The sequence below is a fragment of the Equus asinus genome, chromosome 3 (assembly GCF_041296235.1).
Source record: "Equus asinus isolate D_3611 breed Donkey chromosome 3, EquAss-T2T_v2, whole genome shotgun sequence".
NCBI classification, from domain to species: Eukaryota; Metazoa; Chordata; class Mammalia; order Perissodactyla; family Equidae; genus Equus; species Equus asinus.
Genome location: NC_091792.1, coordinates 92850721 through 92866466, shown reverse-complemented (window position 1 = coordinate 92866466; position 15746 = coordinate 92850721). Strand labels below are relative to the sequence as shown.

General features: G+C 41.2%; 1 protein-coding gene across 7 annotated transcripts in view; it reads left to right on the top strand.

The window, feature by feature from the left end:
• The window catches only part of AFF1 (ALF transcription elongation factor 1), a 174381-nt gene that overhangs the window by 48819 nt on the left and 109816 nt on the right, over window positions 1-15746 (top strand). The window contains exons 1-2 of one of the 7 annotated variants that reach the window (XM_044766289.2): window positions 7092-7108; window positions 11698-11837. The exons of 2 other annotated variants lie outside the window; for them this stretch is intronic. In XM_044766289.2, the coding sequence (XP_044622224.2) occupies window positions 11710-11837 (128 nt within the window). In that variant the 5' untranslated portion in view covers window positions 7092-7108; window positions 11698-11709. Of the gene's footprint in view, window positions 1-6603; window positions 7109-11697; window positions 11838-15746 lie in introns of those variants that run through there. 4 more of the 7 variants (XM_044766292.2, XM_044766288.2, XM_070505391.1 and 1 more) reach the window with 4 other exon arrangements.

Below are 15746 nucleotides of genomic sequence, written 5' to 3'. Positions count from 1 at the left end.
AAGTGAATGATCCATTTTGGACCATCTCCCAAGTACTCTTTTCTACCCAGGAAAGTGTTTGGGGTATAGTTAGGCTTTTGGAGAGTCACTGATGATACTGTCCAAGAGTGTACAGATTGAGAGAGAAGTGAAGTTTTCTAGCATTTTATACTGGATCCTGGATGTGTGAGCAGAAAGAATTATAAAATAAAATGAGTTGCCCCCCAAAAGAGCAGTATCCTAAAGTCCGTGTTGGAGAGCTTTAAGGAAGGTGGTTACTGGCATCTCAAAGGAAGCAGACTGCTCTTTGTTTAGAAAGTTCAGCTGTGATGGCAGAAGGAGATTGGGCAGTAGCGTTTAAGGAGAGGAGATTGGTAAGTGGGAGAAATGGCTGATTCTAGCACTGGGATAGAGAAAATAGAAGATGAGTCTGGAGCATCTTGCAGTACCAGAAAGTAAGGAAGTGCTCAGAAGACAAAAGTGTGGGAACAAGTCAAAGGACCAAGGAGCTAACCGGAAAGAGCTACCAACGGCCAAGGCTGGAACAATTTGGGCAATAAAATAAATCATGTAGTATCGGATTATAACCCAAAGCATAAAATAAATATCCACGAGGCCATAAGTAAATGATTGACTAAATTAATAAGTGGAGAAGAAGCAAGGCTTTCTGACAGAAGAATTTAAAATAATATATATAGACGCTAAAACCCTGCACGAGGTGGAGTGTAAATCCCCTCCCCCCCCCCCCGAAGAGAAAAACATCAGACAAACCCAGATAGGGGGACATTCTACAGGATGCCTGGCCTGAACTCAAAACTGTTAAGGTCATGAAAAACAAGGAAAGACTGAGCACCTGTCGCAGACACAGTTCAATGTGCAATGCCCTGGATTGGATCTCGGAACAGAAAGAGGACATTGATGGAAAAACTGGTAAAATCAGGGGCTGGCCCTGTGGCCGAGCGGTTAAATTCGCGCGCTCCGCTGCAGGCGGCTCAGTGTTTCGTTGGTTCGAATCCTGGGCGCGGACATGGCACTGCTCATCGGGCCAAGCTGGGGCAGCGTCCCACATGCCACAACTAGAAGGACCCACAACAAAGAATATACAACTATGTACCGGGGGGCTTTGGGGAGAAAAAGGAAAAAAAAAAAATCTTTATTAAAAAAAAACTGGTAAAATCAAAATAAAGTCTGGCCTTTAGTTCATAGCAATATACCAATGTTGATTTCTCAGTTTTGACAAATGACGAATGGCACTATAAGATGTGAAAATGGGGAAACTGACTGGGGAGGTACATGGGAATTCTTTGCAACTTTTCTGTAAATCTAAAAATATTCCAAAATAAAAAGTCTATTAAAAAGTGTGTGTGTGTGTGTGTGTGTGTTGGGATGGGGGCTTGGGGGAAACTTGTCTGTAGGCTGAGAGTAAGTAATTGGTATGGATGGGCAGGGGTATTGGGAGGGTAAGGAGGGATGTTTTATCAATGCATGAGAGAAGGCGATAGAGAAAAGTGTAGACCAGAAGTAGAGAAAAAAACATTCAGTGAAGAAAGAAGTGAAGTGGGGAGTAGTCTTTAAACATCTTTACTTGTGTACCCCCTACCAGAATGTTGAAAAATTGCAGGTCTTCATTCTCAGACCTATCAACAGAGTCATATCAAAGACAATCTGGCTTCTGATTGCTGATCCATCTCATTTCATAATTCTGATATATATCTAGATAGGGAAGGCCTCGGGTCTTGCTACAGGGTGGTAAACAAGATGTCTTCAATTGGAATCACCCAAGAATATTTCTTTCTTCTTCTTCATTTTTTTTTTTTTTTAATACTTCTTCGTTTGAGCTCAGTTACTCTCTCCTTCTGTGTAGAACTCTTCCTTTGGGGCCTCAGAGGCATTTACATCCTGGAGCGATGTACGCTTTTAAGATTGATTTAGGATAGATAAGAGGCCTGCTTTTCTTGTTCAAGTAGCGAAAGGCAAGTGGGAAGTGAAAGGAAAGCCTGAACCCTGGTTTTAGGAAAGAGGACATGTGGAAATTAAGGACCTAGAAATAGTTTGACAAACCTTTGCTCTCATACCTCTTGAGAATTTCCATGTATCTCAGTTGGAAGACCGTGGTAGACGATCTAACTGGTGTGGACTAGTGCCTGGGGAAGAAGAGAACTTTCTCAGGACCAGCGAGAGGAGGATGCTTTGTGTTGAGGTCACAGCTGATGGGGAAGCCAGTTAATTTCCAGCGATGCTTGTTATGCTGTTTTCTCTGCTGTCTCTGTCGTCCAAGGATTCCTTATGTTTTTTCTCCTCCACGTCTCTCCTCTTTTCCTGTGTCTCATTTATTCATGGTCTTCCAGTGGCAACCTTGAGCACCCTTCTTTTGGTGAAGTGATTTTGCATTAAACAATGTTCCACTGAAATACAGTAACAATTCTTAGGAGATTTGACCTGTAACTTTTAGACCAGAAATGCTATTAAAGAGTAGAATCATTAAATACCATTGTGGTACAAATGCATACATTGAGTGAGGTACTTTACAGTTCTGACTAAGGCAACCTGTTTACATTTTTTTTTAACTAAGGTATGTTAGAAAGATTTTGCCTTCTATCTCTTAAATTTAAAAACATGTTTAAATATAAATATACATTTTTAAACATATATCTGTCTATATTTTGCCAAATAAGTGATGGAACACTTAAAAGATTATTATGTTTTCACTCTTGGTTAACAATACTAGTGCACACTTGTGTTTGTACTTAAGATGTGTTAGATATGTCCTATAGTGTCGCCACTACATATGTGCAAGTGTCATTTATAAAGCTCATTAATTTAAAGAGCTAATGAAAAGGTACTCCTGCGATTCAAGAACACATTTTGGATAGTAAAATAGTCTGTTCCATTCACCTTATAAATTCTGCCCTATTTATTTTGTACCTTGCTTTTTTGGTTTTAGCATCATTGGTCACCGTAGGATTAATGAATTCAGAAAATGTAGAACTGATTAGCATATTCTTGCTGTACTGAGACTATGTTATTTTGTTGTATAGGTGATGTTTTGCTGTCATATAACATCTTTCCATTATTTTCATTAGAAATTCTTCACTGCCTGGGCAGTGACTAAGACAGCCCTAAGTTTTTTAAGGGGCAGTGAAGAGTGACAGGGATCTTACCCCTTATTTGTGAGATAAGTTGGGTCTATTAGCTGGTCCGGTTCGAGCATCCTCTGGGGCCCAGCGATTCTTCACCTGAAGTCTACAGAGCCTCGGTGGGTCCCTGAGTGCGCTTCGGGGGATCATGAACCACATCAAAGTATAACAAATGTTGTATGTATGGGCCTATAGCCTCAAACGTCATCTGAAAGCCAAAGAATTCTGTGCCCCCTAAAATAAGAATGTCTTTCTGTTCAGTTTCACTGCTGAAGAGACTGTGGGTTGGATACAACGACGTTTTCCAAACACTTGGAAATAATAACGCCCATGTTGGTATTGCAGTTCTTTGTCAGCCACATGCAGTATCCAATTCCAGAATAATTTCTCCTGCGCTTTCCTCTAGTATTTTTAGATCTATTACAAATCTAGTGTAATCCCACTTCTGTTTCAAATTACCCTCACTAATTTACATTAAAACGATCGTGAGAGCCCAGGGAATCTCAAGTGCAGGCCTGATCTGCTGTTGATTCTCTATTTTCTTTTGGGTAAACATCTGCTGTATTCTTTTATTTCCTCATCTTTAAATAGTGTCAGAACAATTAACACAGTTCACAGAGGAAAAGTGTAACCTTAATATTAATGATGTTCATTTCCAGCTTGTGGTAAATGGAAAATTTGTGAGTAAATGCTATTATGAAATATGTTTCAGCTTCGTTATATCTAGTGAATTTGTTTAAAGTATAAATGATCATAGTTGGTATTTAGAACAACAAGAGAGAAATGGGGGAAATAGCAAGCAAAAAATTGTTGAGAGTAAACTTCTGCCTTAGACATTGTTTCCTGGAAGGTTAATCACTCTACTTTTGCAAAAGAACATATGTGTCCAGTGATATTTTATTGTCTGATAGATCTCGTATAAATGAAAATAAATTTTGTCCAAGCATGATCCTTAAAGTGGTTGAGGGATTATAAATCAATACCAAGTCAAAGTCTCTTTACATTATTTTCTAAGTATGTGTGATCTAGGTAAGTGGTTCTCACAAATAAGCAGACAAGTATTAGCTGGAGAGTTTGCTGCAATGCATATCCCTGACCTCACCCCACAGGATTTTGATTCAGTAGTGCTGGAGTCTGTGTTTTTAACATATGCCCCAGGTGATCTAACCACCTTTGGCCAACACTGACCTAGGTGCTAAGAGGTTACATGGGAATAGCTATAATATAAGAATATTACCTTTAACACAAGAGGAGCCATGATGAATATGGAGAGCTGAGGGAGACATGTAAGTATTAGCAAATGACATGGAATAAGTTGGCACCCCAAAATTATTGAGGACCCCAAAGAGTTTTTGTATACGTGGATTTTTATCTATTGATACTTGCTGTATTAAAGTATTTAAAATATTAAATTCTTTAAGATAATAATAAACCCATTACCTGTTAACTTAAATAACAGCTTTGTTTTTAAAAAAACTCTTTCCAAAATAAAAACATTAGTAAGAGGAATGACATTATTTTACATTTATGCAGATCTCTTTAATGTCTAGCTTAATGGAAGACAGCCGGATTCTCATTTTTGCTTCTGTATTCAATCTGTTGCAATGTCGTTTTGGTTGGAGTCTATGAAGAAGATCCAGCCTCACACAGAAAAGGGGGGAGTACTTTAACGCCTTCTTTGATATTATACCCAAACTCCACAAGTCATAGTTTCTTACAAGTTAGTTACAATGTGAGATCAAGAATCATATCATTGAACTTCTTTTTTCTTTTTTTTTTTTTTTTACTTCGATGCATTAAGATCCATTGGTCTGTCTGGCACTTTCAATGGCTCTTTTACCCATGCATGATTTTATACCATTTAGAAAATATTGGTCACTAAGTCATGCAGATCTTCTAAAATTACATTCATTACTGTCCTTAACTCATGGAACAAAGTCTTTGAGTATTGGGAAACCATCAAGCTCCCAGTGGCAGATGTAAAGCTTTTCAAAATGCTTGAAAGCTCAAATTTTATCATTGGCAATAAATACTGTCCATTGTTTTCCTTGAAGAAACAGACTCACTTTGTTCATTTTTGAGAAAATGACTGCCAAATACCCAAGTCAGAATAACCACAGTTTGTCAATTGTTCTTTCAAGTAAAAATGGTAGTCCATGAAAAAACAGCTAGTTCAGCTTGCAACTCAATTACACAGCGCTATTCTAGGCAGCCATTGTACTTCCCCGGCACCAGCAGAATGCTTCATGTGTGCTTCCCATTTTGTCACGAAAGCATCAAAATGACCTGTCCTCAAGGATCAAGATTTAATCAAAGTAGTAACTCCTGCTGATTGTTTCATTAAGGACACTCATAAAGGAAACTGGATTTTTTTTTTTAACTGCTAATGTGTGGTGGTGAAGAATGCAGTGGCTACCAGTTCCATTTGGTGCCACTGCCTTGATTAATGCTAAGGCGCCAGTTTTCCCACACTGCTTTTACACCATCAGTGCAAATGTCAGCACAGTGAAAAAGACAAATAACGTCTTTGTGTTATTCTAAAAATAGTTTTGACCTCTGAGAAGGTCTCGGGGACTCCCAGGGGTACAGTAGTCACACTTTGAGAACCACTGGTAGCGGTACAGTGCGCCTTCCTCCCACTCCCCCAGTCTCCCAGCATTCTGTTTTCCTTGCCAGAGGTGAACATGTGCCTGTTTTCCAGGGCTTCTTAGCAATAGCCTGGAGGATCTCTTTGAGAAATGGGCAACATTGTCATGATTCCAGGTCGAAGGGGGAGTCCACAGGGCGGGCATGCATTGTTTCCAGCTCCTACAGTGCGCTGCTAGTCCCCATGAGACGCTGAAGCATAGCCTGCCCCCATCTGCCCATCGAAGTATTTTCCTGCTTAGCTTTAGGCACAGTTTAAGTTGAAATGCCTTCCCTAGTCCCCTTAGGAGGACGCGACTTCGTTTGTACTTGTTATAGTTGACTCTCATGTTGGTCTGCATCCTCCGTAATTAAAAAAAAATACGTCAGTTCCTTAATTACTCTTTAAGGACCCAAATGCGTTACTGTTTCCTTTGTCATCTGCGTGTTGTCCAAAAAAGGGAGGGCGTCTTGTAAATATTTGTCTCGATGTAGTGAAATCAAAACTGAAAGCGAACAAAGTAAAACAAGCGTGCCTTAGCCGCATGTCTCCTGCCTGCAAGCACGGGAATGGTCAAAGGAGCGAACGGGGTTGCTGCTGTGGCTTCGTTCCCTGCTCCCGGCGGCCTCTTGGGGCCCAGCAGGCAACAGTCAGATTGGAGCGGGCGTTCTGCGCGCCCGGGGACGGGGTGTTCCGGCCCGGCGCGTTTGTACACTGTGAGACCTGGCACGAGGGCACCAGACGGGAGCCCGCAGGCGGGGCGCGGCGGCAGCGGCGGGCGGACCGGCTGCGTCGGCGCTCGGCTCGGCGCCCCCGCCCGGCGCAGCCTGGGGCCCGGCCGGCCGGGCGCCGTGCCCATTTAAGGAGGCGGGCCGTACCACCAGAACTTTCTTGACAGGGGGTGTTCGGGCGAACTCGGACAACTTGAAGTGAGCCCACGGACGCTTTCCTTTCCCTTCTAACGCTGGCCCCAGTGCTGGCGCCGCTCGGGGGCTGCGCGCGGGCGGGCTGTGCGCTTGGGCCCCGGCGGTCCCCCTTCCCCGAAGTCGCCCCGGGGGAGCTCGCTCGCCCCGGACGTGGACGCGACGGGCCCCGGGCCGGTCCAAAGTGTAGTTCGCCTGCAGAGGCCCGGGTGCCCGGATGTCCATCAGGATTAGCGCGAGCCAATACGGTGGGAGCCCGAGGCTGCGCGGAGGCCGCCGGCTTGGAGCAGGTAGCCCGGTGGCGCGGGGAGTCTCGCTGGGAGCCGTCCCCGCCCGGCCCCGGCCGATGGTGAGCGCGGCGCGGCTGCAGGGCTGCGGGGCGAGGGCTCTGATGGACTGAAGACCTGGAGCTGTACGCAGTGAATTATGGCAGCCCAGTCAAGGTACGCCAGGCGCCGCCAGAAACTTTCCAAATCTGCTAGTGGCTCGGGGACGAGGAGGTTGCGCGGCGCGGGGAGGAGGTTGAGGTGCTGCGGCGAAGACGGGCAGGAAGCAGCTTTGTCATCGCTTTCTCATCATTCCTGATGCTGTGCCTCCTTATTTAATGTCACGTACAGAACAGTTTGGAGAACATGCCGGACAATTTCTGCACAGTAGAGGCGAGGGATTGAGTTAAAAGTTAAGATTAAAGTTAAATTTCCTCTTCCTCTTATTTTCTGAGAAGTGAAGTTGATTTAACTTGTCTGCCCCTGCCCGAATTTTCATTTAGTTTCTTTGTACCCCTCTCTTTGGTTCTCCCGATTTTTCTTCTTCTTCTTTTTTTTTCTTTGTGCTACTTTCTTGAGCAGGATTTTAGAAATCATTTAATGTAAAACGGTTTGTCCTGGAGAAGGTGGTTGAGAATTTGCCTGGTGGTGAAATGTACGATTCCACATGAAACGGCACAGCTTGCATGAATCTGCTGAGTAGGCAGAGCCCGGCAATGTCCCGGGTTGAAGGGGAGAGGATGAGGAACTGCGGTTGCTGTCACAGCGACGCTGGTGTAAGACTCGCAAGCTCTGACTTTCCGTGGTTTGTTACCTTTTCTGTAATGAGCGTTAAAGAGTGACGACAAGGCATTGGCGATTATTGTAAGATTCAAACTTGTGTGGGATTTCGTTTTAATTGTGACAGCAGTTGGAGCTAAGGGAAACTTAGTGCTTTCTTTTTTGACTTTGTTTTACTAGAGAGCGGTTTGGTATCATATTTAAAATAATAGGAGGGCTCTTCAAGTTGATATTTGATGTAGTATGGTGACTTGGGAATGTCTTAGAAGGCTAAACACATTTCAGGTCTGAAGACCCAGATGGATCACCGAGAGAAAATGGGTGTTTTAATATTGAAGTTTTGGCTAGATAAGACTTTGAAATTTTTTCCTCAGAGATAGAATTTTCTAGGAAGAGAAAGAACCTCTTTATATAGAGCACCTCCTACGTGCTACCTGCTTTGTATGTTTATTTAGTCCTCTCAACTCTGGTTTTATCACCTGTCCTGTTTTGTTGGTTGTTCTAAGTAAGGGGTTCGTAAGTGGCCAAGTAGTGGGAAAACCTGGATGAGGAAAAACGTTGCATCTTTATTCTTGCTGACCTCTCCTGAAATTTAACTGCCAAAGGGTCCATGGTGTAAAACCTTAGATTGAGATAGCTTGATCAAAGAAATTAAGTAAATACTATCTAACGGAGCTCAGTAATAGAAAGCTGGCATTTGAACTCAGGTGTGAGTGACTTTAGTGCCAGAACCCTTACACTAATTAAAAATAAAATGAGATCATAGCTAAATTGGACACTGCTGTGTGCCAGGCACAGTGGCTTTAATTGGATTACCTCTTTGACTCTCTTCTTAGTCACCTCAAGAGGTAGGTATTTTTATTTCTCACACTTGTTAAGGAAACAGAGGCCCAGCCAGCCTGTTTGCTGCCTGAGATACACAGGTAGAGCACGGCCTGGCGCCTGAGCCGCTCTGCAGCGTTTCCTTACTTCCAGGCTGCCCTTTTAATGCTGAGGCGAGGTGTTAAAAGGGAGCTGCCAAGCCTCAGTAGAAGTGTACAAAAAGCAATTTCTGCTACAAGTGCTTTGCTACGAGATGAAAAAATCTGAGTTATCAGTGTGGTAGTTCAACCTGCCAATAATTGAAATAGGAGGACTGTACATATTCCTTTCTTCTTCCTGGCCTTCATACGTGCCCTTGAACTAGGAACAGAACCACAAGGTCATGAAGTCTGTTGTTTTCTTAGTCTGCATAATGGAAGTATGTCTTACAGGTTGTAAATGTCCATTTTCTTCAGTTACAACTGGAATATGGTCCAAGCTCATTTAGACACTGTTTTGTAGGAGAGTAAGAGAATGAATATATGGAGAAGATCGTGGATATTTTTGCGTTTCAGGGAAATCTCAAAGCTGGGCCAAGTTACCCCAAGTAGTGCTAGGAGAGACCCATCAACTATGGTGTATGATCTGGGGTAGTAAAATCCTGCCCCTCTGCCACACACAGTATCTCTTTGCTTTTGAAACAATTAATTTAGATCGTTGGACTGATTGGATGCAAAGAGTCATAGCTCAGTTCGTTCTAACCACAGTAGTTTCGTTGTATACTGTTTAAAATAATATGATTTTTTTAGTAGAAAAGGTAGATGGAACTGAGATGAAACTGAATTTTGTGGCACTGATAGTATATGAGCTGAGCATGGCACTTTTATTATTTGGCATTCTTATAAGGTAATAGCCTTCATTTGATGATGGGTGGTGTATGACTAATTTTTCATGTGAATAGGCAAGGCAGTGTATTCCTTCTCTGTAATCAGCTCCTTAAGACAAGATATTGTCTCACATTTTTTTCTTTTCTTTTCTTTTTTTTTTTTTGAGGATGATTAGCCCTGAGCTAACATCTGCTGCCAATCCTCCTCTTTTTGCTGAGGAAGACTGGCCCTGAGCTAACATCCGTGCCCATCTTCCTCTACTTTGTATGTGGGACGCCTACCACAGCATGGCTTGCCAAGTGGTGTGTGGGTCTGCACCTGTGATGTCTCACATGTTGGAGTATCCCCTGCATAAGGCAGAAGTACTTTGAATGAGAGAGGGACTACCAAAGTATTTCTTGGCTTGTGAACTTTTATAAATTGAGGTTGTATATTCCTCCCTCTCATTTTTAGAACCTAAAAGTAGGAAATTGATTGTTTTGTTTTACTTTGTGGTTGATTTCTTCTGCTAGAAATGGAAGATATTTATTGGAAAGGTCAATTGCCTATGTTTTAAAAAATTAGATTTTGGGTCAGTATTTTGAAAACATTGAATATTTAGCTCGAGTTATCAGAGCTGTGGAGAAAGGCAGTCACTTAGGAATGCAGCATCAGTTAGAGCAGGACATGCGCTGTGCCCCGGCTCTCAGATTAGTGTGTGCTCTCTTTGGAACCTCTAAGCACCACAGATACTTTGACTATGCTTCTTTGTGGGAGTTGTAACAAACTTGCTGTCTTTAATGTGAAATAGTTACAGATCATGGCTTTAGTTTCCAAATTCTGATCTAAAGCACATGGAGACTCTGCTTTTATAGAAGTGTACAACCTGGCATGCCCTCTTTTGAGAACTAGTAAGCCTGTGATGGCTAGGGGTGGGCATGGAATCCCAGCAGTTTGTAGATCTATCCTTTTCTATGAGGCTTAGCTTGCTTTATATTGAGGAGTGTGTTGATGGATAAAGTAGAAAGGAGAGCTTTGTCTGGTTCCCCATCTCTGCTAACTCCTTCATTGAAGCAATCCCTGAATTCTAGAAAGGACTATATACATAGCTTCAACTACTGTCAGGAATTAACCTGTTTTAAAATGCACCTTGTGCTACCAGAGAAACCCTGGCCCACCCCCACCCTGCGGGGAGGGGTGAGAGGATGGGAGTCGGGGAGTTCAACTTGCTTCTTAGGAGGCAGCATCTGGTGACTGAACACATCTCAAAAGACGGCACTTTCAGACACACTGCAAAAGGAAATTAAGTTTAGTCAACTCTCCCACAGTTATTTTGTTTGAATTTGACTAAAGTTAATGAAGTTTAAAAAAATAATAAAACATAGATTGTTCCCAAGATTATTATGAAGCCGGTTTTTGGTGGATCTCTTTGACTCTGGTGAGGGAAATTTTTCCACTGCAAAAAGCAGTGCTCTTAAACTGGTACAGAACCAGTTCTATCCTCTGCCCCTACTTCCAATTTGTAGACTACTGATTACCTTGGAGGAAAATTCATGAAAGCAAAGAAGCTCTGATTGAAATAGGAGCAGATATCGAAGAAGAATGCTATGGTATTTTGGAAAGTGCAGTTCAAGGAAGTGATTTGAAGAGGGAAATAATTTATGCAGTGTTTTGACCCAGTGAATGTCTTTATTTTTTCCCTTATGACACCACTGTAAACAGTGTCCTTGACAGAAGAGAAACACAGACAAGTCTCTTAAGTGATTTCCTTCTAGTTCATCCTGACAGCCCAGCTGAGCTTCCTGACTCAGAGACTAGGGCTTCTTCCAGATAAAGACGGAAGAAGGAATGAGTCATTTTTTTTTGGTCAGCTGGTTTATGGGGATGTTCCTTGGCAAAATTAATGCAAGTGCTCTCTTGGGGTTTAGGAGATTCTATACTGTCCATGAAAAAGTATTCAGTAGCTGGTTCTGTTATACTCTTTTGAAAATGGAATTCAGCGAATGCTGCATTTGAGCAATTCAAATGTCAAGTAGAGTCAGTAATGGGAAAATGTTAATCATGGATAAGAGGGAAATCTATCTCATCTTGGTAATGTCATTTATTTGTTTTAAGCATCCACATCTATGTATCACCTGATAGCTATAAAATGGAGAAATCATAAAGCTGATTAGCTGTGTTACTGCTTTGAGGGACAACATGCAACTTGATTGCTTCTAAACATATAAACTTAGTTTTCTATTAGCAAATTTCTCCATTTCATTTATTTTCCAAGATGGGCAAATAAACATAATTCTAAAATCTCCTGTCTTCTAAAAGGGAGAGTCCTGTATGGGAGATGTAGCGAGAAGGACTACAAGCAAGTGTGTTCGGATTTTCCCTCCATACGGCTTAGAAATACAGTCTGCATCTTCAGGACAAAGTTGCTTGGCTCAGAACAACAAACATAGCAAGCTTGGGTATCATAATCTTCTTTTTGTGGTTCACTTACGTTTTATTGATAGAGGGTGGATGCATAATGTTTACAACTTAAATGATTACCTATGTTTTTTACTTAAGTGACAATTGGGGGGAGAGCTAAAGTTGTGTTTTAGCTCTGCTTCAGATTTTTCTTAGTTCATTCTATTATGAATATAACGTATTCATTTGCTCAAAATAATACAGTAAGCAGAATGCACAATAATGTCTTGCTCAAATGTAAATGTATCAGATGAAGTTAGCTTTAGAGTTCGGAGGGAAAATAAGATTTATAACTTGTGGTGTTAATGCCCTGGAGACTCAAAAGTAAAAATTAACTTTAATACCGTCCAAGTACTGACTTTCTGTGTCTTGGCAGCGATCAGTGTTGAGAATCCTTCCCCTGTGCAAACTTTTCGCTTTTCCTATCTGTCCACACTGAGTTAAAGCTTAACCTGATGGCTGCAAAGCCAGCAGACTTGATATCCTCAAAGTCTTTTCTCTGGTGAACGAACGTCTGTTGTTTTCTTGCGTTCGTTTATTGGCTTTGTTTTTAATTTAACCAGATTGAACTCTGATCAGATTCTTAAGGGTATTACTCAAAGCAGTAATTTGATGTCAGATTTAATAAATTAAGAGGAAATCCCAGTAGTGACATCTTATCAAAAGGAACCTAAGCCAGCAGAAGGGGGAGCACACCTTGTATTCTGTTGACAGCTGAATTGTCTTTGCTTTGATATGAGGTATGATATTTCCAAAGGACACACACAGTTTGACCACAGCCTAAAAGTCCTAAGAATTGTTCTTCCTACTTAATGGCTCATATGATGATGACTGCTTGGAGACCTGTAGGCCACATGATCCTTTGTTTGGGTGGGCTAAGGAGAGTTCAGGATGTGACTCCTGAGTCACTGGCTTGCCTTTATTTTTCCCAGAAGAATCTTGCCTTTCCTTTCAGTATTGCTTACTGCTGAATTGGCAATTAAATAAAAGAATATTTTAGGGGCATTGTAGTCTTAAGTTCAAGGTTCTCAAACTTGATTAAATGCGAGAGTCACCACTAGTGCTGCACCGCAGGCAGATTCTGCTCCCCCTTCCCCCAGAGATTCTGATTGGCAGGTCCAGGGTGGAGCTGGGGTGGAGCCCTGCTGGTTCTGAGGCCAGAGGCCCACCTACCACCCTTTGTGAAATGGGGGGTGTGAGAGAGAGAGAGAGAGATATCCTATAAACTACATCGTGCAGTGCAATTACAGTTTGATTTAATATATACTCATATATATACATGTTTTTTCCCGTTTATCAAAATAGAGAAGATTTGGTGAAGAAGGTAGATAATCTACCTCTATAAATTTGTGTACCTATTACTAACTATCTTAGTTGAAATGTCCAGACGCACCTATATTTAAAAAATAAAAGGAAGGTCAAGGAGTGATACCCAATGTTTGATCCTGCAGCCCTTTCCTGATAATTGTTGCTTCTCAAGGACCTGGATATTTAATGTACCCTTTCCTTATCCACTGTGGGCTGCCTCCCAAAACTACTGACTCACTCGCTACTCCCCCTCCCCCTTTATCAGGTGGCCGTTGTTTTGTTCCCAGGGAGAAGGTGCAACTGCTAATTGGTCAGTTACACCCAAACTTTATGAAACTGAAATGAAAGTTGTGTTTTTTTGTTTTTTTTCTTTTTTAAAGATTTTATTTTTTTCCTTTTTCTCCCCAAAGCCCCCCAGTACATAGTTGTATATTCTTCGTTGTGGGTCCTTCTAGTTGTGGCATGTGGGACGCTGCCTCAGCGTGGTTTGATGAGCAGTGCCATGTCCGCACCCAGGATTCGAACCAACGAAACACTGGGCCGCCTGCAGCGGAGCGCGCGAACTCAACCACTCGGCCACAGGGCCAGCCCCAGTTGTGTTTTGTTTTTAAAAAGCACTGAGTGTACTGTTGTTGAACAACCAATATTCAACAGAAATTTAAATGGGACTCGTACTGGGAAGTAAAGGTTAAAATTATAGCAGATGTCAGTTCCTGTAACAAAATTCAGGAAACACTTTCTGGTATGTGGGTGTTGTAACTTTTCAATTCTTGGAACTTTCCTTCAGGAAACTGCCCTGTCAAAAGCAGAGCAGTGGATAAAATATGCAGCACAATTCGCAAACTGTGTCGTGCAGTGTAATTAAATTTTGATTTGGTGCATATGTTTTTGTAGTCCGGCTAGGGCTGAGACTATCATGTGACTTTCATCCTGGATAATGTGCATCTGGATAACTTGTTAAATTGCTTCTCCCCCTCCCCCATTCTCGCTGCTTTAAAAATACAGGTGTATCTGATTTACTCTGGATGTGAATTTATGGAAAGTGGTATAAAATCGACCAGTTCCCGTTGTTTCGTACAAACGTATGAAACCTGTTTCCTATCCAGCCTTGCAGAAATTACATATTTTTGTCTCATAATTGACAAATTAATATTTTACCTTAGACATTTCTAAGTAAGATGACCTATCTAGTAAGTTGGTAATTTTAGCTACTAAACTGAGAAAAACTTGAGTCTATGATACTATTTTTTTTTTAAGGAAAACAGAGCCTTTCACTGAGTTTTAAAGAGCTCTTAAAAAAATTGGTTAAAAAGGGATATTTATTGGTACAAAGTTCTGGACAGTAACACATAGCTAAAGCTCTCATTTTGTGTTTTTTTCTAAGTAACTTTGACTTATAGCAATTGCACTTACAGGAATTATGTTTTTTTGTTATTCTTTTGTAGTCTGTGTATCTCCCTTTCCCCTTCAGTCCCCTTTCAGAGTTAAACCATACTTGTGCTATCATTTCAAAAAAGCTGTGTAAGTGTAAACTTGGTACTACATGGAAGAAATTAGGCAGCAGTATTTACTAAATCTGCATAGTAAAAGGATAGAATGAAACCCCGCATCTTACATTTGTTTCAAAATGAAGTTCTGCTACCTGAAAATGTTGGAAAGAATAAACAGATTAGTGTTGTCTGCTTGTCATGTCCCATGGTTTTAGTAAAATTCAAAGTAAACCAATTAAACTTAATTTTTGTTTTTAAATGGGAACTGTGTCCAGAAGACAAAATGCTCTAGATTGGGAGTTAGAAGAGATTGAATTTGATAATTTCTATCATTTTACTGATAGTGTAGTGTTTATGTTTTAACCCTCATGACGGGCCTGTTCTCAAAAATAAACATGTTCATATTTTTGTTTTAATAGTTCTGTTTTTCTAAGGATAAAGTGAAAATCATTAGGTTTACTTAATTTGTTTAAGTTTTACTTAAGTTTAATTTGTAGGCTTTAAAAAAACCATGACAATTCTCATGAGAAGCCTAGAATAAAACTTGGTTTGTCCCTGAGGTCACCCACCTTGCGTGGTTGGCCCCCCTTAGATGTTGGTAATATCACTTTAAAGAGAGGAGAAGCTTCCCTCACTAGGACTTGGACTATTGGGAGCTTGAGAAATGACTTTCTTTTTTTTGGCAAGTGGAGAGGGGAAGTAGTTAGCTCTAATCAGAGTGTGTTCGCTATCACCAGATCTTTTATCTCCTATGGTACTTCTCATTTTATGAAAGTTTCTTCCCAGTCCAAGGTTTTTTTTCTTTAGAACTTTGAGGTATAGTTTATATTTCAGAAAAGTTGCCCATTTCAAGTGTACAATTCAATGATTTTTAGTCACTTTACTGAGTGACGCAACCATTACTGTAAATCAGTTTTAGAACATTTTATCCCCTCAGGAAGATCCCTCATGCCCATTTATAGGTAATCCCTGTTCCCAGCCCCATGCAACCATTAATCTGCTTTCTGTCTGTGTGTTAATTTGTCCTTTGTGGGTACTTCACGTACGTGGAATCTTGTGGTTTCTTGCATCTGGCTTTTTCCATTCGAATAAATTTTTGAGGTTCATCTA